Source organism: Synchiropus splendidus, chromosome 11 (assembly GCF_027744825.2).
Source record: "Synchiropus splendidus isolate RoL2022-P1 chromosome 11, RoL_Sspl_1.0, whole genome shotgun sequence".
Taxonomy (NCBI): Eukaryota; Metazoa; Chordata; class Actinopteri; order Syngnathiformes; family Callionymidae; genus Synchiropus; species Synchiropus splendidus.
In genome coordinates, this window is record NC_071344.1 from 1,573,239 (window position 1) to 1,596,425 (window position 23,187).

At 46.3% G+C, this 23,187-nt stretch overlaps 1 protein-coding gene across 20 annotated transcripts in view; it reads right to left on the bottom strand.

The window, feature by feature from the left end:
- tenm2a (teneurin transmembrane protein 2a) overlaps nucleotides 1-23,187 on the bottom strand; it is a 252,539-nt gene that overhangs the window by 28,712 nt on the left and 200,640 nt on the right. For 12 of the 20 annotated variants that reach the window (XM_053880001.1, XM_053880007.1, XM_053879994.1 and 9 more), the window contains 8 exons: nucleotides 11,556-11,678; nucleotides 10,191-10,417; nucleotides 9,757-9,952; nucleotides 7,457-7,558; nucleotides 6,880-7,074; nucleotides 4,084-4,284; nucleotides 2,826-3,011; nucleotides 378-404 (listed from right to left, as the gene is read on the bottom strand). In XM_053880001.1, coding sequence (XP_053735976.1) covers nucleotides 378-404; nucleotides 2,826-3,011; nucleotides 4,084-4,284; nucleotides 6,880-7,074; nucleotides 7,457-7,558; nucleotides 9,757-9,952; nucleotides 10,191-10,417; nucleotides 11,556-11,678 — 1,257 coding nt within the window. Of the gene's footprint in view, nucleotides 1-377; nucleotides 405-2,825; nucleotides 3,012-4,083; nucleotides 4,285-6,879; nucleotides 7,075-7,456; nucleotides 7,559-9,756; nucleotides 9,953-10,190; nucleotides 10,418-10,896; nucleotides 11,530-11,555; nucleotides 11,679-23,187 lie in introns of those variants that run through there. The other 8 variants (XM_053880004.1, XM_053880008.1, XM_053879997.1 and 5 more) reach the window with 4 other exon arrangements.

Below are 23,187 nucleotides of genomic sequence, written 5' to 3' on the forward strand. Positions count from 1 at the left end.
CTCTGGGCGAAGCAGCTGTGACTTTATGACTGGAATATGTGTGTGTGTGTGTGTGTTCATTTCACAATGTAAATATGGAGAACACGCCCGCCCGCATGCATGCACACACTGTCACAGCACAGCCCCCTTCAGACGTGAGATGCCACACTCTGGCTCGTCCCCCCACAACACATCTCAATGACACTTGAGCCCTGCCGTAGTGCACCCATCAAATGGACTACATCGCAGAGTCATCATTGAAGCGGGCCCCGCCAAATCTACAAACAGACAGCATCACAGAGTCTACAAGTCAAGCGAGGCCAAAACCCACAAATACAACAGCTAGCGTTCTACCACCACAGGCTAAGAAGAGGAAACACCAGAGTCAGATACGGTACCTGCTTTGTCAACCATGCTCCCATGGTCTGCAGTGGGAGAAAACGTGCAAGAGGTAAGAGATGGGCGTCTGTAATGAGTTGAGTTGGATGCAAACATCATGCAGAGCTAAGGGTGAACAGCAGGCAAACTGAGATACGCTGACACACACACCGTTTCTCAATGTCCAAGTCGGGATAAGAGTACTTTCCTTCCGCGATTCCTGTGTGTATTTGGCATCTAAGCTGGATGAGATAGAGGCTATCGCCAAGAGGGATGAAGGGAAGGCAGTCCAAATGGGTCGCCGACCGTCCCTTGAAGTACACAGCTGACCCATATTTTGGTTGGTTGCTCACTACTTTGTGGTGCCTCTCTCATTAGGAAGAAACACTCTCCTCTGTTTCTGATATAGAAGTTGCCAGGTAGATTGTGAGATGGAGGCGGGTGGACTTCTCTGAATGTTGATGCTATGCTGCAGTTGCATCATCTTTCATGTAACTCTTCAGTGATGAAGTATTTGTCCTGTTTAAGTTGTCCTGTTTTATGGTGGCTGAGAAGTGCAAAACACATTTACAAACTTTTAAAAGAAATTCACTAACACTAACTACAAATTTTAAAATCTTAAAAAAATTACAAATATTAAACATATTTATAAAATTTCATACAAATAGCGAGTTTGTAAATGCATTTCTAAGTTTGTTAATGTGTTTTCAGAGTTTGTTAATGTGTTTCCAGTGTGTGCAAATTTCCCGAGGAATCTTACGTAAAGGGAGAGGACCAAATTTCGGACGTGATCTGGAAGTGTTTGCTGGAATGGTCCACTTGTAAAAATCCTGGTGGATCATCATTCGACTAAATGCAGAAAGATGTTCAGATTTACAAACTCTGAAAACACATGAAAATACACTTACAAACTCAGGGAAAAAGTTTGCTGTGATGGTAGATTTGTTCAGCAACCTATTTGTAAATTAGTTTCAAAAGTTTGTAAAAATGTTCGGCACTTCTCAGCCACCGTAGTAGTTTTTGTGGCGATCTCATGTCCAGTACGATGACACACAGACACATTTACTTCATAGTGTGACTGTAAACAAAGGGCTGTTCTGAAAACAAATGACTTTAAATATAAAAGGGACTCCGAGCTAAAACGCAAGAAAATAAGGTGTTACATAAGGATATTTTGAGGTGAAGTCACGCAAAAAAAAGTTATTCTTGTTATCGAATATGTGTGTGTCGGTTTTTTTTTGCTGAGCCAAACATTGTTTCAAGGAGAGGACTTTTTTTTAGAGCAATGAGGAATTATATAAGGTGACAGAGTGACATTTTCGAAACTCTTTGTATTAAATATATTTTTCCTCCAAGCTCCTGCTGAAATATTTTAAATCATGACTCATGATCAGTCATAAGGTATCGGGGAGATAAGCAACAGCTTAGTCCGCCTAACTGAGGGCCAGCGCTGCCTGCTGTTCTGCACGAAATGTGGCAACCGTATTGCTCAAGGAGGAAGATCGCAGCAATCCGAACTGTTGTCATTGCACGAAAGAAAGAGTTGTTGAAAGCGATACAGAGATGAAGCGAACGCGACGGGTGGAATGAATAATTTAAGATTACTGAGTCAAAAAAAGGCATCGTCAGGGTTGAAATGTTCAGGCTTAGTGCCAGGTTGGCGCTTGGGGGGTGACGCCCGGTCAACGACCCCGCGACCTTGCCACCAAACCTCGCCCGGGTCCGTCCTTTGCCAATTGAGAAACGGTGTTTCTACACTGCGACGTGCTTGTGCGTCAAGCTGCCGCCTGACAACTCTTTCATCTGCCGCAGTCAAAGCTGCCCTACTTTCAGATGGAGGGGGAAACAGGGATACGGTGAAGCGCGGCGGCGTCCTCGTGCATATAAATGTGTGTTTGTGTGCGAGGCAGATTGCCATCACGGCGCGTGTGGTGACAGGGAAATGAGACTTTGTGTCTGAAAGCAGTGTAGGTGAACCAAAGGAGTCTGGCACTCATCCATCCACAGTGACAGTGATGTCAATATAAGGCAGTGATTGACAGACACCAAAAGATCAAACTCTTTCACGCACACACGCACACAAAAGCTGAGGAATCCGAGATCATAGGCTTTTTTTACCTTTCTAACTTTTCTATTTCAAAGGCCGACTCTTGGGGTCTGCATTTGAGAGGCAACTTGGAAATGACTAAACCTCGCCGAGGCCTTTGTAATCCTCCTACTCCCACCGCTACGGTGTTTGCTCCTTTCTTCTTTACTCGCCCACATAAGTGCCCCACTCCGGCTCCCTGCGGTCCCTCCTTTGCTTTCACGTCTCTTTGCGAAATTACTTTAACAAAGTGAAAAGGAAGCTGTCAGTTTAATCTGAGTGAATGTTTGCTGTTTACTCCCTTATTTTAGCATGCAGCCGCACGCGCGCGCACACACACACACGCACGCACGCACCCCGACACGCGCACAGTGGTGCGTACCAATGGTGCAGTGCTCCCCGTTCCAGCCTTGGTGACACTGGCATTTTCCGTCTTTGCAGGTTCCGTGTTTGATGCACAGCGGGTTGCAGACACGCTGGTCGCATCCGGCGCCGGTCCAGCCTTCTTCGCAGCGACAAGCTCCGCCCATGCACACGCCATGGGTCCCACAGTCCACGGAGCACACCTCTGTGTGAAACACGCAGTGACAATGAAAAGCAGGAAACAGGGCCTCGTATGTATCAAGGCACGGGGCTCTCACTAGAGTCTCCGAGGGTTCATGAGGTTTCCTCGGTCCACATGTACTTGTGACCAATACACTGCAACAGTATAAAAAAATAATCCTAGCGCCATCAGGCTCCTTCGATTAAAATGAGAAATCTCATCTTGATGTCGTGTTACTTCTTGAGCCAGCGCATGTGCTGAGATGTGACAATTGTGCTCAACGCGCTCCACACCCCTGGTGTGCCGGGAATGTAAATGCACAGATGTTTTGATCCACACTTGCTGAGGGATCCAGCAGCGTGGAACAACGTTGTCTTTATTAAAGTTAAGCATTGCCTTTCTTCCAACAAATGCAAGAGCTGTGTTTATAATCCCGAGATTGGAGGCTCGGCGGGCGGCGGGGAGGAAGCTGTCGCTTGTCCTACTGCGCCGGCTTAGCGGCTTCTTTTTCATCTCGGTGTAGGTAATTCCAGGTCCGTACAGACGTCCTGAACACAGCAGTGGGATTCCGGTCACGCTGAATGAGCAGCATCCAGATTTTTAGCTTTTTTTTTTTCTAACAATATTATTTAAATCACTTTCATTGCCTGAGGTGGATTTTGAAAATATATTTTCAGAAAATAGTTATTTTGGCCTTACTGCTTTTTAATTTGAGACAAGAAAAAACACACAAATAAACAAAACAAAACAGCAAGTGAGTTTTTACTATAACATTCAATGCTATTATTTGATTATTTGAAATGGTGCATGATATTCACCTTATTAATGTGATCGCCATTATATTGTCCGTGCTTGTTTCCAACTAATCACACTTATATTTAAACATTTTTAAAAATGACAGAAATATTTATATTATTTTTCATATATTTTGTTGCCTAAAAATTCCGTCTTTATATATTATACTACTAAACAAATTATTAAAATATTTTAAAAACATTCCATTTCTAAATGATTTCTCAATTGTAATGTATATTATGTATGCATCCTTATAATACTGTGAAGCATCAATTTAAATGGAAAGCATTTTTTCCCTCACCCATGGAGCAGTCGGGTCCCATCCAGTTGGGGTCGCAGCTGCAGAGGCCGGTGTCAGGTATGAAGGCACCGTGGCCGTGGCACTGGTCTGGGCACTGGGCCCTGGGCAGCTCACAGTGAAGTCCACCCCAGCCTGGTTTACAGTGGCACTCGCCGTTCACACAGACGCCATTGTTGGAACAAGTTGGGTCCAGACAGTCAACTGTTTGAGGAGAAAGAGGGAAGCAACTTGACTGGGGTGCTAGTTTTTCAGGTGTTTGAAGGTATTAAGGAAGATCCTGGTACTTCAGATACAACTGTGATGCGTTCAGGGTACATGAGAAATGAGTATAAATAAACTTTGGTAACATGGAAATGGTTTGACATTAAAAATGAAAACAGCCAATAGATGTACAATGAATGTCATGACAACATGCATTAAAAATATATATAAATATCAAGTATTCAGAACAAGTCGTAAAATCATGAGATGTCCAATAAAAAAGATGACAATAAAAACCCATTATATTTTCCAAATTACATATTAAACAGAATAAAATCTTAAACCAAGACAGAAAAAAATGAAAGCAATGGATTTTCATAGAATACATCCATCAATAAATCCCCCTAGTATTAAACATGTGCTCCAGTTAATGTAACAAATACTATTTTATTAATGTGTATTGAATCATTCATACATTCCAAATAGTGAGGAAGAAATAAATATAAATAAATAAGTAGGCAAACACAGTAAAACACGGTGGAACGTCTGGACAAACCGACGACACATGAAAGGCGACACATTTTCAATAGAAAAAAAGAATCCGACGTACTTAGAAACCAATTACAGCCAATGACAATTCAAAGCTGAGTCTGTCATTGGAGCATGACATCATCACCCCCCTCCTCAAGCATCAACAGCCCAGTGTTGTGTGTGTGTGTGTGTGTTAATATGCAGCATCCCGGCGGAACAATGTGACAATGTCAGTCTGCCAGGTTGACAGGCAGCTCTGAGTCCGAGCAGTGAGTGAAAACCAATTTGACAAATTACCTCCTCATGGCGCGGCGCCCACCCGGCCTTCCTCTCGCTGCTGCCCGCTCTTCTCCTTGTCCTCTACGTATGACACCCCCCTCCTCCTCCGCCCCCACCACATACAGGCATGCTTGACCCCCCCCCTCTGTTGCACACATTCAGAACCTCATCCCGTCTTTTCTGTTTGCCTGGCAGAAATAGTGGATCACACTTATCGATTTTCATGTCACAGGCACTTCAGGTAAATTGTTTGAGGGACCGTGCTGTGATGAATATCAGATTTGAGAGGGAGTGAGCAGGGAACGGAAAGGCGGGAGAAAATGCTGACCTTGTTCTCTGGACTTGACTTGACTTCTCCTGTCCGTCACTCTTCTCTTTTCTTCTCTTTGTCTTTCTTCTCCCTCCCTTCATCTTCACCCTTGGCACACGGCACTGTCTCTTCCTCGCTCTCTTTCCCATTCCAATTTTCTCTTCCTCACTTTCATACATATTCACCTCTGTCTGGCCCGACTCGCCTCTCCATCTTTCATCCCTCTCTTCTGCTCTTTTATCTCTCTGATGGCCAGAATGTGACGGGCTGATTCTCCTTAACAAGGATCAATAGAAGCGATTCCTCGGCCCTAATAAAAGCTCAGATATCTTTGGCTGCGGGATCATACTTCATCTGGATATGTGGAGGGGGCGAACCCTCGCTCACCAGGAGATTGTGCCATGATCTACTGTCGGGGAGCGAGGCCCATACATTCCTTTAGATCGACAAGCTGACAAGAACAAGTTGTCACATGGAGGGTTGAGTTTTGTTTGAGAAAAATGTCCAAATCAGGTCATGTATCTGGCGCCTCTGTCCGTTCATATAACTCCATAACAATGAGTTTAAATAAAACGTGGTTGGAAATGTGAGGTTCATTTGCATTTGTGAACGTGAAAAAACCCCATCCCCATTGATTTTCATTGCTGGACTGGTGCTGGCCATATCTGTCTGGGAGCTCTTTGACGCTACTGCAACCTGCTGTCCGACTGTGCACATTGCAAATTGTATTGATATTATACACGTAGGGCAATAAAATTGGCAAGAAAACGAGCGGTTTGGCCGAGTGCCTTCACAGTTCCTTGCGAAATTCTACTCCAACATTACGTCACTTTTAAAGTGTGACATATTGATAGTTGCTTTAGGGACTGAGGTTGCCATGTGATGCAGAAGTCAGCCGTCCACGTTGCATGTTGACGCATTAAGGCCCAGTCATGCTCTCTCTATGTACAAAATTGTACCGGTCTGTTTGAAACCATGTTATCATTGCTGATCACGTGAGTATGTCCACCAGAGGGAGCAGCCCAAAGTATGACAACAACAAACCCCCAAACCAACATGGCGACTGCGGAAGAAGCATTGATCATGTAGTGATCATGTAGCTCTTGCACAAAAGGGGAAACGGAGACAGCGTTGTAGGAGACGGTGGTCGGTGAGGCCGTTAAATATATGGCCAGATATATGGAGGACGGAGAATCGTGTTGTGTCTTGTCCTGTCCTGTCTCATTAGAGCAATGTGTCGGGTAGTCATAGCAACACTGGACCAGACGGTTTCCAACTGTCAACCTCTGTCCTGATCCGAACCCCAGGCATCCCAAGATAAGTGGCGGTAGGGGAACACTTGATTCAAGTGAAAGTCTCCTTGTCAACATGCAAGGCAGAAAGTTGACTTTCGTGTCAGCATTGGTTCTCCACGTTTAGATTTTCTGCAACTTCACTTTCCAAGCGCATGTTGTTTTCCCTTCCCAAGCACTTACCCTCGGCACAGTTCTGTCCCTTGTAGCCAATGGAGCACACGCAGTTGCCGTCGGTGCAGGTGCCGTGTCCGCTGCAAAGTGGGTCAATGCACTGCGTGAGAGGGACGTCGCACTCTGGTCCTTTCCAGCCGCTGTAGCACACGCAGGAGCCCTTGTCGTACTGGCCGTTACCGCTGCACAGCACCGGGCACGCCGCTGGAGAAGCACAGGATGGAGGAGAGATGACGCCCCTTTCTACAAACATTTTTAGTCATTCTCTAAGTGGCAAGACCTCCATAACCGCTTCACCCCAGCAGCGCTTCTCGGGGCGGCAGGGTGAATGGAGTGGTTGAGGGGCTGCAGCGTGGCACTGACATGAAGAGTAATTACGGGCAGAGGTAACTAAACTATTCATCAAAGCTGTCTGTCCCAGGTGAGCCAGACATTAGCTCGGGGAGATGCCATCCGTCATCAGTCATCGCGGCTCCACCAAAGGCCACCTCACCAAAGCCCCCCCCGCCCCGTTCACGACTCATGGAGTCTGAATGTGCCTAATTAGACGCCCGACAGGAGAAGCACATTTGGAATCAGCTAATACCTTTGGAGCAGTCCATGCCGTGGAATCCTGGGAAGCAGTGGCACACGCCCGAATTACACTCTCCGTTACCATGGCAATTGCGCGGGCACTCTTGCACTGAATCTGTGAGGCAAACAAAGTGTGACAGGGAGGAAGGGGAGGGTGGGGGGGGCAGTCGTTGAGAAACCATCAAAGAATTTGAATAAATCATTGGCAGCGTTGGGGCTCAGCCGCTGCTAGTGACGGCTAAAGCTAGCGCAAATGTAAACAATCCTGTGATTCCTCCTCTCCATGTCCTTACAGCAAGCGGATGGATGTTTTGTGGATGTTCTCCCGGCAGAAGGCATCCATCACCCTGGCTCCAGCTCTTTGTACACTTTGTTAGCCTCCCTGTGAAACAGCGCCAACATCCCCTCTCTTCCCTTTTTAAGCGTGTTCTAGCTCCATCCTGTTATTTTGGATGCTCACTCCCCACTCCAAGCCACCAAGGTCATTAATACTGCATCGCTGTGTGTTTTTTACAAAGCAGTTTGAAAGATTCGGGCTGAGTTTCGTGGGCTTCTCGCTCTCTCCCTGCCTCCTCTCCTGCTTCCGAGAGACGGCCCGGACTGGATACTAATGATAACCTGACAAACTCGTCCATTAATCATAACTTAGACGCTATACATGAACAATAGCCTCTCTGCGAAAACGTCGCCTCTTGTCTGCTCTTAACCCGAAGGCTTCCACTCGCATGCCCTCTTCCCCACTCCAGGCCTCCTCCTTCACTCCAATCGACTCCTTTTTGCTTCCCCCCTGTCATTACGTCTGGCCTGAAGCTTCCGTTCCACTTTCTCCCAAAGCTGAAAGCTTGGAAAGTGAAGGATTCTAGCCTCCATCTACTTGACCTCTTGCCACCATCCCTCTTGTGCCAGCACTTTGAGGATGATTGAAACAATCAAATGCTGGACCAGGTTCCAAAAACATCCAATTTACATGATAGTAGCAATTTTCCTTTAGCGTGTTTGTTCACTGGTTGAACTTTGGAAACTACGTCACAGTAATCATAACACAAATACAGCGGCAGCTAATCCCAGAGACGGTTGATGTAAACACGTCATCTAGACACAATCGAAGCGACAAAAGCACAAATTTATAAGACAACATTTACATTCTGATATGCTGCAGAGACGACAGTTTTCTGAGCATCAACACATGCTAAAAAATCCAACCAAATTATTTGGCTTACTCCACTCAGCTCAGCTAAATGTTGTGTCACCTGTTTTTATTCATTCAAACAATCTTGACAGGGCAAGGTGAAGCTCCCGTTCTTAGTGTAAATGTAAAATATATCCAGCTTAACAGACGGCTGCTATTCACAAGCTTGATTGGAACGCTATAAAAGCTAACGTAGCGCTAACACTGCTTTAATACTAATTTCTACCATTTCTACGGACTATTAATCATAACATGTCGACTAACAGAGCTTCAGTCTGAACGTGACTGAAGTTCTAAATGAACAAACTTTGTCTTCTTTGCCTACAAATTGTAGCCAAACTATTAATTCAATTTACTGCTAATGCAACAAAAATGCAAATAATGCTAAGTAGACTTACAATTTAAAAGCAAATGAAGCAAAGCAGAACTGCCATGCTAATGGTTATTTTTATTTCTGTAATATCACGTTCAAAACATGTTTGTACGAGAAAAAAACACGTGTGTGCGCTGGATGTGGGATGACCAGAGACGGCCGAGCTGATGCTCCGACAGCACCTTCTTCTCAATGGACTGAGCGTTTAAATGTTGGACAGTCCGGCCAACAGGCCAAACTGTGTGAAATGAAGCAACTGACATGCGTTTCAGACGGTCTACTTACTTTGTCGTCCTGGAGGTTCTTAATATGGTCTTCTGGCCTGCGGCTTCCCAAGAAGCTGCGCAGAGTACCATCGTGTCCGTCCACGTCATCCCACATCCAACGTACCAACGTAATAATGATCTCGTAGGAACTTGTCTTTTTCTCATACGAACGTGGTGATTTTCTCGTATGAATGTGTTTTTTTCTTCTACGATCGCGATAATTTTCTTGTGTGAATGTGTTTTTTTCTCATACAAAGGTAAGAATTATCTCGAGCAAAAGAGATTGTACATAAATAAGAATAACTTTCCATGGCAGTTCAGAGCTTCCCTAAAATCATGCTTAAATTTAAAGCAAAAAAAAGACTGCAATATTGCATTTGTTGCTGGGAAAAACATGTTTGGGTTGAATATCAAAGTGCACTTCATGTGATAATTTTGGTGGCCACATGAGGTGGATCGCTTTCTTCTCCACATCTCAGACTCACCCATGACGTTTGTGCTGAAGGAGACGGTCTCCCTCTCGCGGCCGTCGTTGTAGAAGGCGAGGTGCCAGGCGCCGGCGTCCAGGTACTGAACAAAGACGGCCTCGTTGAGAACCACAGTCTGGATGCTGCGCCGCTCTCGCGGAGACTCGACCACACTCCACTTCTCCTTCCCATCCAAGCGCTCCATGTAGTCGTACTGCCAAGATATAAGTCCAATTTCAAACACCGCTGTGACGGCAGTTATAATTAGAGACTGTGTTTTCTTGGGAGTCCCCCTGAAACCGCTGTGATACCGTTTCAGATCAAATCTGCTGCAAAAATTGAGATTAAATTCACAGCAAATGCAGGAGTTATAGCAACAATCACTGACCCGTGGAGGATTTAACTGGCATATTAACTGGATTATTAATCCACACTGTTGGGTTTGGAGCTACCTGGGCGTGAGAGGGAGGCAGACCCTTGCGGATATAGACCCCGAACAGCGCATCCTTGCCCAGCGATATGTTGAACTTGAGGAACTGAGCTTGGCTGAGGTGAAGAAGGCTTCTCCAGAACACTCCCGGCGGAACCTCCTGGGTCACCCGCCTCCCGACCTCGATGCTTCCCGTGTCTATGCTGCTGTTCCGAGCGGCCCAGGGACCTGGCGCGAGGGGAAAAGAAACTGCATAATCTGTGATTATGGGCATTGATCGCCAGAGTCAACAGTTCATCATCACAGCTTACGGGAAATCATAAAGCTAATCAAATCCACGGCCATCCAGCGGCACAGGACAAGCACCATTTGCTCTGTCAATGGTGCAATGGATGTAACCACATGCAATACCACATGATGCCTTTGGATTGGATGAAAGCCTGTAAGACGGCGGAGCACAGTATCGGGGCTACAATGAGAGAGTGGAGACGGAAATGTGCGTTCCGAGCGGGGACGCCGTAGCAGGCGCGCTGCATCCGGCAGTCGGGCCCGAGAAGCGTGTTGCAGCCCAGACAGGAAAAGACGTGTGTGTGTGTGTGCTGAATAGTGAGGAAACCCAAGTAACAAAAGAGAAGAAGAGCAGCAGCATCATCTGGCCTCGGCGGCTGGGGAAAACAACACAACAGTCCTCTCATTAATACAAAATACAGACAGCAGCCCACACATACCTATCGTACATGCTGAGCGTGTTGCACAGAGATGGAGCGAATGAATGAAGAATAGATGGAAAAAACAGCAAGGGGGCCTTAAAAGAGAGAGAGAGAGAACGGAGGGAGGGGCACAGTTGGTTTGTACTGCTCTGTTGACGGAGATGAAACCGTCCTCTGACATAACTCAGCGGCGTGGTTAAACAGCACATACAGGCAGCGGAGCTGGGACGGCGCCATGAATTATGAAAATGTTTCAGTTCGACTCAAAGCCAAAATCTCTCTCTGATATGAGGCGCAGCAGTGAAAGCGGTTCAAAGTGGCGGAGAAAGGACAGCGTGAGTTTTACAGTTTCACGTTTGCAGCCATTCGTCAAAAACACAAACAAAGCCGCGTCTCCTGCGAAATTAGAAAGTGAACATGGAAACAGGTTTCATCCCGGCGACGTGGGACACATTATTATCCAGGTAAAAGCATGTTTGGAAACAAATACACAGAAACAATAGTTTAAAAGTGTCTGTGCTAACGATGGAGCTAAGCGCTAATTCCAAGGTGAAAGCAAAACACGGGGGAGATTATTCATCTCACATACATTCAGAAACACCACACAAATTCAAAGTACAGTGAGGCTTATTGTGTGACTAAAACATGGCATCAAAAGCAGAAGCTGCAGTTCCTACCTCTGCCTCCTGAAGGCAGCGTGGCCACGTCACTGTTGACAGGCAAACCGGCTCCCAGTCCGTTGTTTAACACGGGGCCGTCAGATGGCTTCAGCTGCCATGTCAAACCCAGCAGGTTGATGGCTGCACACAGGAAGGATAGAGAGTGTGTTGACAGCAGAGCTCGTGGCGACGTATGACTCAAACAGCGGTGTGTGTCTGCAGGACTGGAGTTGAAAAACAGCCACCTGAAAGCTGATCAAGCACGAGACGTACACATGTCCAACCCTCGGTGTCTCAGCTGTCACGCTTTAAAACAGGAGAACTAGGTCATTATGCTTTCATTTCCTGTTAATGCATATCAACCCAGGAGCCGCGCAACAAAGTGACAGCTTGAAAGTAAAGCACCACGTATAAACAGACAAATTAAGGGTCTGATCATCGCTCCATCATACGTCGACCTGACAGCGTCCCCGGCTTTCATCCTCGCACAATCTAAACAGCAGCAGGACGGCGAGTAACACTCCGCCGTGGCCCTTTGCTGATGCACGGGGTGTTTTTGTTCTCAACATTTCAGCTCCCTACGCTACCTGTCTCACTTCCCTAATTAGCTGGCAACAAAGCGTGGCCGCAAGAAAGAGCTTGGTGAAGCAGGAAAACAACCCCGTGCAACACACGCACAGCCATGAACCACACTCACATGCCTACGCGTCTGAAGGTGTGTTTTCCTGGTGCCACAATCTGCCACCTCAAACCATACACACCCACTTATGTCATGTCTTCAGCACCATTGTGTTCAGTCCAATGACCATCAGGGGATGAAGTGCGTCACCTAAGAGGGTCTGAACTCCAACACACTATATATATATATATACTCCATTTATTGAAGGAAGGGTTTTAGTTCTATCAAAATACTACCGTCGTACCTTCCCCTCCTAACACGCCCCGCAACGGATCATCGGTCAAGACACAAGCTCGGCTGGTCGGTGACTGAGTGTTGGGTGAACATTGAATTACTGTTGGATTTTAGGCCACATAAAGTTATTAGGAGGGTTGACCTTGAGTTTGACACCTGACTGAGGGTGTGTTGCAAGACTGCAGATGAAATATGCCGCAATATAAAGTATCTTGAGTCTGAAGTTTTGTGAAGTTTCTCTCGTCTGCACCTCCACAACTTCAAACCCTGATCAATGACGGACTATCAGTATCTAGATTTTTGTGTATTTGTAAAAATAGTGGGTTTTTTAAAATCTACTATGACTGAAATTGCAATTTCTACTTTCAGTCATGACTTACTTGCTCAAGTACAAGTACACGGCTTGGTCTCACTGAATGCTAAAAGGATGACGGAGGCGATGACTTTGTGCTCACAGTTCAATTGGACTTGAACTGCAATAAAATTATTGTAATCATTGAGTTGTACTTTTTTGATCTGAGGTGTCCCATGTGTGCACATACTACTAAAAACACGAATCAGAAAGTCATCAAATACACACTTCCTGTTAGCCTGTACACATAAATCTGTTTTAACTGGAGAATTCAAATGATTAAAAATACAACAACGTTTGATGCTGTCTGGTTTTTCAACGTCCGTTTTGGGTGAGGGATTGAAAACGACTGTCTGCTCTTAAGAGGTTTTGCCTGCATTCCTCTCGGAGTGTAGATAGCAATAGTTTCATCGGCTTCCAGGCTGTGACGCAGCGGCATGACAACACCTGCACCTTCATCCTGGGAATCAATTTTCCTCTTGTCAAATCCCATCTCCAGTTGTCCAAACTTAACATACACACTGGGATGGGTGTTAAAATTGGACACTAAAAATATGGGTTATTGCTTGAGGATTTGCTGGCGGGACACACTCATTCTCACCCTCCGATGTCTCATCGCTTCTTTGTGTTATTGTTTTCTGCCGTTTTTATGTGTCCTCCCGCCCAGTCAAAGGAAAGCGCTGACACCTCGGCTATCTCTCCTCTCCTCTCGGTCAGCTCTTTTTTTTTATTTTTCATGGGGGTCCAGTAGAGAAAAGAGGTGAGAGCGAGTGGAAGAGCAGCAGAGACACTTCCATCCCTCCTCCCCAGGCTTCTTTGCCCTCCCCCTCTCATCCTGATGACCTTCATTTGTCTACTTCTTTTCTCCTTAACTCCTCTTTTTCTTCTTATCTCCGCCTGTCCCTTGCTTGCAGATAAGGCTGGCATGCATCCATGCACACATGCAGACACACGCACATTGGAAGATGGTATCGCGGGGCAGAAGTCGATAGAGCGATTATATATTGAATCAGATGAAGACAGAAACAATTGTTGGACTATTGTGCAGCCACAATTCAATGTCAATCTGGCTCATCTTCTGAAACACATTAGACCGTCTGGAGTGGACGCGGGGGTCGTGTTGCCGGGGCAGCGAGATCTTTGTCCATATCTTTTTATGTCATTTCTCAAAATAAGCTTTTTTTCAACTCCCTTTCCTCATAACGCAACACTTTTGCTTGTACATTTGTTCATAGTCCCTTCATTTTGCATCACACACATCACACACTCATTACTATACTGTGTTTATATCGCATGCTAGTCTTCAGTTCAGTTCAAGCATCACGTCATATATTTCAAATTTTATTCATTTATTTTTATTAGATTTTTTTAAAATTTTATTTTTAAAACTGTTAAATGATATTGTGTTGCGCCTTTTACTTCTAATTTGTATGCTTTTCATCCGCTCTATTTTGGAAACAATTTTTGCATTTGCAAGTTCTGTTCCCTTCATAGGTTTTCATTTCCAAAATTCCATGGTGGTGCATTATATTTACAGTTATTTCCAGTGACGTCCTCATGATGATTTTCTTGTAAGGGCAGTTCCAGTGTTCATATAGAAGTTTTATATCCACAATATACCAACATACATATTCTCAAATGACAGGAATAAAACACCAGAATTATCCGGTGTAGTTCATTCCATTTAAATGTGGCGGATCATATTGAAATGTCCAATTCAAATATCGCCCACATCTGGCCTGGTGCGCACGTGAGCCTGCGCTGAAATCTGGATGTAATGAGGGAGAGCGAATTGGCCCGGTGCTGCTGCTGCTGCTGCTCCGCCGCTCGACGGGCCAGCTTCACTTCCAGCCCAGCGCCTGCTCGCAGGCCGCGCTCGGCCACTCGCTGCCAGGCGCACACCTTCCTGGGACCAGCTGAAGATGAAGGTGAGGCTTCCATCTAAATTCCCATTTTCCAAAATATTGACTGTGCAACAGGCATAATCTTGTCAATCTAATGAGATGGATTTGTGCTGAAGTATCTGGCCAGAGACACTTCACATCAACTCTCAGCTGATTTACGGGGCGACCAATAGGTGGCAGTGTGACTCCTCCACTGCGGCGGCGCCTCATCAACAGGTCTGCTTGGAGACTCAAGGCTTTGAAAGACAAAAAAAAAATCATGATTGTTTTCTTTCCACAGTTTTCTCTTCATCTTAACAAAACACTTGTCTACTTAAGGGTGTAATTCTTTCTGAACCGCAGCGACACTAACCCAAATCGATGTGTTCAGAGGCGTCGCCGGCCTTTTCTATCTCGGTCATAATTGTGGTCATTACTATTTTCAAGTCGTATGGGGACAGAGTTGTTAAATGCCACGCCAATTAAGCCCCCCTGAGCGACGGTGTGTCTCGCAAGCCGCACCATCTCGCCAACACTCCCATGTTCATTCCAACACACGACTGTGCATACATGCGTGCCGAAGATCACAGCAGCGGCAGGTTTAACAAGCAAAGGAGCGGGATTAAAAATAGATCGGTTGTTTCATGAGGTCTTTTTTTTTATGTAATCTCAATGAATTATTCAGACAGGCAAAGTGCTTGCCACTATCATCTGCAGCAGACAGCATCTGAGGCAGCAGAACACATGATCCTGTGACAAAAAGAAAGGAGGGCTGGCTGGAGGGGCGCAGGAGATGAAAAGTATGAGGTGGTCGATCACTGGAAAAAAAAGGGCAGCGGTCGTGAGAGCACACCAAACATGGGCAGAAAAGAGAGAATACAGGAGGACAGAGAGAACAGAGAGAATATTAAAGAACATATAAAATCCCCTGAGGATGAAAGAAAGAGGCGGGGAGATGATGTTGCAGAGGAGGGGGGGGGGGAGCAAAGATGAATATGGGTCCTGTTGGATGAAAACAGAAAGGGAGAGGAAGATGGCAAGCAGGGAGGAAAGATTTAAGAGATGAGTGGTCCTGTATTCATTGACTAGTTGAGAAAGAGAGATGGCCATGATTCATGCTCTGACAGTAAGTGGTGCACAACACGGCCAATCAGACAGAAATACAATGCTGACTTTGTGTGTGGAGAAATATTTATTCATCTCAGGTTTAAAGGGTGCAAATGGCTTTCTTGAAGCAGCCAGGCTATCAGACCAACTAAATGTGCCCGGTATTGTCATGGTCGACAGGGTTTTTAGACCATGACAAGGCTGAAATTATGTGAAAGATTTATTTCAAGTCCCATATATGTTTAGAAAAATAATCAATTGCCTTGTTGTTTGCATTATATTTGACGTGAATTTGGTTTTATTGTTTGAATTCCAATACGGCGTTGGATTGTAACGCGTTTAGCAACTGAGAATTATGGTCCCCACGAACGGTGAATACTTGTGCCAAAGTCATTGTAACGGTTGTCAAAGCGTACCTTACACTACACATGTCAAGTGGCTCAAATCACCTCACCAAACCATCCAACTTCTGACACCATTTGTCACACATTTCTATGGGAAAAACCGCCACCCCAAAACATCCAACGCAACAAAATTTCATCTTAAATTTTTCCATCCATTCATCTGCTTTCGTTGAGTCCTTCATAAGAATCCCACTACTGACGGTATTTGGCGCGGACCTGTGGTGGGATGAACATACAGCACCTAAAGGCCCATCTGTGCTCCCTTTATGAATGAAAATGCAACGTTACAGTCGCTGATCATACGCGTTGAGGTGGGATTATTTTTATTTTGCTGTATACCAATATATCCACCAGGGGGCGCTGGAGGTGCAAAAATAACATGGCTATGGAGTCAGTATTGATCATGTAGCTCTTGCGCAAAAGAGGAAACGGAGGCAGCGCTGCAGGAGGCGGTGGTTGGTTAAATATATGGCCACTGGAGGACGGAGAGTTTCCACCAGTGTCATGTCTTCTTCCTCTCTCACTAGAGCCACGTATTGGGGAGTAACGCTGCCCCCCATGGTGTCCAGTGGTACTGCCACGTTCGGCTCGTATCCATATACGGAGGAATTGAAGGCAGTGCACGGACAGAAGGATCCGTCCATATCCGGATCTGTCTGTGCATGAAAGCCTTTATTAAATCCTGCCATTACATTCTATCACGTCGTGCGATGTGGTTGCTATTCACCTTCTTCCGCAAGTGTTTGCTCATACTTTGAATGAAAGTCATTTGCATCCTGCTCCCGACACCTTCTGTGGCAGAGAATGGTGAAGACCTTCCTGGCGCGGGTAAGCCAGAACAATGGCGCCCCCTTATTCAACTAAGCCGCAGTACTCCATCACACATCATTGTGGCGCACTGCGCCTCATCATTTTCATCTTTCAAAGATTAAGTTGCTATCTGTCTTCGAGTGACTCATGAGTCTTTAATAAGCCTAAATAAATCCATTTCTGGCATAAATAGTTACAACGAGTGATGAAAGGAAGCTCCGTCTGGAATCCCAGTCTGGTCTTCTAGGTACGAGCCAGCAGACTCATGAAGTCGCAGTGTTCAGACTGACTGAGTGTGAGCGCCCCCTAAGTTGCAACAAATCAACATAAAAAAGCAGAAACAAAGCAGAAGAGCCTTTGAAAAAAAACCAAGAGATTTGGAGGGAGGTGACTCTGTGGCTCGCAACAACATTGATTCCTCATCATTCTGCTGGCTGAAATTCCTTGCAGGAGCTGGGCGAGTCTCTCTCGTCTCATGTTTTTGTCTGAACCTGACCTGATCCAGTTAATCTCCCGCTGAACGCCGGCACGGCCTCTCGTGGTACCGAAGACACAAGACGCCCTTTTGTGTGTTCTCACAGGGAATGACTCGCAATGCAACAGAAATGACGCCGCGACGTTGACGTATGAGCGCCGGACTCCCACTCGCTCACACACTGCTCTCCTCCTGATGAATGTGCATCAACTGTTCTACTTCACCACTACATTAACAACTCTGACCTCGATTAGGGCCGTAATTGTTGCTGAGAACAGCCCACAATGATTGCTGTGCTTGCTAATTGGTCCAAGACGCATTTCCCTGACGCTGTTCCTAGCAACCATAACTCACGCTCTGAGGCGGACGCACCCACGGGCAGGCGGCGGGACTTCAGGCACCGTCTCAACGGAGAGACAAGGAGTCAACGGAGAAGGGGTTAGGTAGGCTCGTGTAGGAGATGGACGATCACGACTCCAAGTGAAGGCAAATGAATCACCGGCAGCATCACTGAATCATGATCTATGTCCTTAATAACGGCGGGCGATAATGGAGTGACAGTTAGCTATAGTTCTGACACTGTGATATCCGTCACAGAGCTGCCCTAAACTCCCACTGATGGAGGAGAAGCTGCAACTGTTGACATGTTCATGTTACAGAAGAGGAGTAGGGCCAGTCAGACTTTAATCTCAGACTTAAAAGTGAGACTTTAAAGTGACTTCAACATGAAAATTCTGACTTTCATCTCAGAATTCTGACTCAAGCGACTTAAAGTCAGAAAAAAGTCAGAACTCTTAAAAGTGAGAAGACCTGCAAATTCTGACTTTAGAGTGAGACTTAATTCTCAGAGTTAAAAGTGAGAAGACTTTAAGTTGCAAATTCTGACTCAGAATTCTCACTTCTGACTTTAAACTTTAAGTTCTAATTCTGTGATTCAAGTGAGAATTCTGAGATTAAAGATCTCACTTTCAAATCCGAATTGTGTTTTTAAGGTGGGAATCCTCACTTTCATGGCAGTATTCTGCCATTTTTTTTACTTCCCGGGCCCTGATCCTCTCCCAAGAATCATTACAAAAGTCCAGTGTTCATCTCTGATGCAGTTGTATTTGGCCATAACAGAGGTTTTTCGCTCAGTAGATTTTGCAGCCATCGAGCCTGCGACTGAATGTGTCTGTGATGGAAATCACACAGTTTGCAGTGAAGAACGTTTTTCTTTTTTTTTCCCCCTCCACTGTATCAAAACAGTTATTTCTTCATCGGGCCACAGGTGCAGAGCTCATATTGAACGGACGTGGCCGAGCGCGTCGCCTGCGGTCTATAATATCCATTTGGAATATTTCCTTGGATCCACCACATAATATGCCCTTCTGGGGTCTGTAAATAAAGCAGCCATCTACTCCAGCAAAGTTTGAAAGTAGTAGCATGCTGGGATCACTTAGAGTCACAGACTGAGGGATGGGGAAGTTGCTTGTCTCCAGCCAGGGGCCGGGGGGGTGGGGTGGGGGGGCAGGTCACACTGTCATAGACGCTTAGTCTGCTGCTTCTGAGGGCATGTGTGTCTGCAACGTGCTGAAACTAGAAAGTAACAACAACGGGCACCAGCGTGTGCGTGCGTGCGGTAATACACATGGCAACCCCCGACGGGACCTACTCACCCAGCTGATGCAACCAAACTGAAATTGACTGCAACACAAAAGGTTATGCGAGTTGCTCACAGCTCCTACCTGCAGTCTGGCAGTGAGACGCTGCAACTCACTCCATCACGCAGCAGAAATAGCTTCCTCATTGGCACTGAAACACTGTGAGGGCCAGCTGTGTGTGTGTGTCTGCGTGTGCGCGTGTGACGGCTGAATGAGAAGCGATGTGAATCGGAGTGATGTCCTCCTCTCTGAATCCTCATTTCCTCTTCAGATATCTCCGCTCTCACCCCCCCCATCCGCGCACTCCACACCTCCACCTTCTCTTTTCCACATCAACCCACTGTGCTTCATCTCGCCGCTTCCTACCTCGGCCCTTTTCCTAGTCATCGATCTGTATTAGAAACAGGATATGAGGAACTATGGTATCTTATCACAGATCACAGTCGGAGAGAGACAGAGTGAGGGAGGAAGACGGTGAATTTAAGAGGGAAGAAGATCTCCCCCGCACAATAACTAGGGAAACAACAAACAGACTAATTGGACTCCAAGATAAGACTCGCAATTAATGAATAAATTAAGATGAGACTGCTGGCACTGACCAACACCGGCATTGGCGAGTCATTAATAAACATGTTAGCATCACGCCAGTAACACCACCATTTGTCACTTGCTCATAAAAGTTACCCAAACCTCAACAGACTGATGAACGCGCTATTCTGCAGCTCAGTTATGTGGGTTATGGTTTGCCACGCCAAAGCTCCGGGAAGATTCCGAGACGTTCCCAGGCCAGCTCCTGGGTCTGCCCTGTGGCCTCCTCCCAAACTGACACGCTGGCAGCCTCACCAGACGGCTAAACCACCTCACCCGGCTCCTCTTAACCCAGAGCAGGGCCGGCTCTACTTTGAGCTTCTCCCAGATGCTGGTGCTCCTGATCCTCAGGCTAGGAAAGGTCAATTCAACCGCTTGTCTCCCCAATTCTGTCACCATTGTGAGGGTTAGCACGTAGATTGACCGGTAAATCCACTGCCTCAGCTCTCACACACCGGAACAGTGTCACCACCTCAATCCGTTTCCCAGTCTCCCGCTCCCTTTTCACCTCACCCGGGAACAACATTCTGCACTCCAACTCCTGCTCTCATGAGTTGGAGGTGGTGATGTGCGCACCGTCCAACCGTTATCAGCACTTGCAGGACAAATAAAGGTCACAGCAAATCCTCCAACCTCATGTCATGGAAAAAAAAAGGAAACTATTTAAGCAAAAATGGAGCATGAAACAGTCAGCGCCAACATGAAACGACTGTCTTTGCATGTGTTCAAACCTTGAATATTAATGTCTAATAGCGCCGCCCGTGGATAGTGGCGCACCATGTTGGGTTAAAAACATAGCTAATTGCGTGAACATACATTTCACTTGTAATCTACTGGAAGTCACAGATGATTTTGGTTGTTTCGCCGGTTCGCACGGTAAACATTGATGTCACCATCCGTGCTGTCACAGAGAGTGTGTATCTGCTTTGTATTACTTGACCAATGCAGAAGAGGTGAGCGTTTATCCCTCAGGTGCAGATGGTCCTGGCCATGTCCTGCCTCTTTCTTGGACTGGCAGAGCGAGCAAAGATGCTAACCTTTATCAGTGCGACAGGGCCTGCTGCTCTGGACGCCCGCGCCACGTCTGATCCTTATGCCCAGGTTCCTGCATCACCATATGTCCAAACCCACTTCACTTCCACACACACACACACACGTATGTATGGGCACATGGCACGAGCAGCGCATCCTGACCTCTAGCTGTTCTACCTTGGACCAGCAGAAGGGAAGTCACATGCGGAGTGAAGGGGGATCTCGGGGTCAAGGGTTTGGAAAGCACTCAAAATTACTGGCCCTGATACGACAAACTTTTCACCTGACTTCCTGAATCAAATTGAAACTTCTCTCAGGCACATCATGCTAGTTGTTCCGGGAGAGATGGTCACTGTAGGTGTGACAGAATTGCAAAAAAAAACAACAACACCCAAAACAAAACAGATGAGTCACTCTTCAGATGTGTCACGGAGTGGCATTTTTTTCCTTGGCAGGACCGACACAGTGGAGCTGTTATGAAGGTGTAGTAAGCGATTGTGATCAGTCCGGAATAGCAACCGAGCACTGATGGATAGTAAGAGCTCGGCTGTGAGGCATGAAGGTCACACTCGACGACAGCGCGTGTGTGCTTGTGTTTAATCAAGAGAGCGGAGAGTAGAAATGTTGTGTGTGTGTGTGTGTGTGTGTTCCTATTCATCAGCGATGACATGTGGAGAGCAACACTGTGTGTGGTACATCCAACCATGGAGGACGCGTTTAGATGTTACACCCCTGCAAAGGTGACACCGGCGCCTGCTAGCAAATTTACTGAGAGCTGTCAAGGGCACACTGTTTTGGAGTGTGAGGATCATAATAGTGTCGGCAAACAGGAGCGCGACTCTGTGATTGAGAAGAAGCACACTGATCAAGATGAATCCGTATAGGAAAAGAATATTCTGCTTTATTATCTGAGCCAGCAGAGGAGGGTGTATTCGACAACCGCCCGAAGGGATTGAGGTGTTTCTGCCTCTCTGTCAGATGATTAAATTCAGAGATTTGGGAAGGCTTCAGAACTGTCATTTACTAGTCCCATTTACAATGGCATCAATCCCGAGTCAGTACAACAGTCACTGACGGTTTTCATCTGTCGGAATTTTACAGATAAAATTTGCGATCTTTTGCAGGTAGCGCTCTCCCCGGGCTTAGCAAGCAATATACTATACTATAGTATAGTTCACTATACTCCTGTTGCCAAACAGCACGGGCATCTCAGCACTACTGCACAACTAGCAATAGACTAACTCGAGCACACAGTAAAAAAAAACAAACTTCCTGGTGACTAGTTTTTAAGGATGAAATCTCACATGATCAGCATCGTAACAAACAGCGCATCACGCAGTTGGACTTGAACGTGATGGTATTCGCCGTGGTTTCCCCTAAAGAAACTTCATGATAACTGAAGCTCATAGAACACAAAGTGCGCACATAGGAAGAGACGGGCCGCTGCAGATTGGAGAGAGATTTACTTCTCACGAATAATGTTTTTACTGTCACCAATTCAGTATATGTCAAAACTTTGCCCCCTGATTCATTGTTTCTCTATTGCGTCTCTATTGGCTGCGTTCCGTAACATATTTTTTTGTTGTTGTTTTTTATGGGGGGGGGCTGGAATGGGGTTATTGCTGCTCCATCCTTGCGGCAACCTTGGCTTGTGTACTCCATTCTTGTTGTGCCTCTCGTGTTGTCTCGGGACCGACCGCTGCAACTCTCCTGGAAAGTTCTATCAGTGGAGCAGATTCGAAGAACACATTTCACTTAGTAAGGGATTGGATGGGAAAGTGCCAGAGGAAATAAAAGCCTGGACCTGGAGGATGGACACATCAATCTTCCGACCATCCACCCACCTCTCCAGTCCACTCATTCAGATCAATTAGAAGCCATTAGTTATCAATATTTCCCCTGCCAGAGGTCACACTTCTTCTGGCCTAATTCTGCTGCCATCCCTCAGCGACTCTCCAAACACTTCCGTTTTTAGCCCCCATCGCTCCCCCTTATATCTCCTGATGCAGACAGTGACATATCAGCCTCCGCCCTTCTCTCTGGTGTCTCTCCAGTCATCTATCCTCCTTTCCTCTCCCCTTTATGTCCCGTCTACACGTTGACAGTGACGCATCTCCCCTCTTCCCCTCTGCCCTCTCGGCTCCAACTCCATTCCACCCATCTCCCCGTTCCCTCTCAATTCCTCTATCTGACTCTCTCCAGGTTGCTGCTCACAGTAACAGACCTGTCTCCTCTCCTTTATGCCAACCGTTCACCTGTATCCTAGCAACCTCCTCTCCTTTGGCTCCGGTGCTCCATGCGGAGCAAGCAAACAAGATGCCGGGGGAATGAAGAACAAGCATTCTCGTTTATCCTCCTCCCGTCATCCGTTCAGTCATACCTTCACATGTGCCTCTGTCCTCTGTGCCGATGGGTTTCACACCAAAAAGTACTACCAAACACGTTC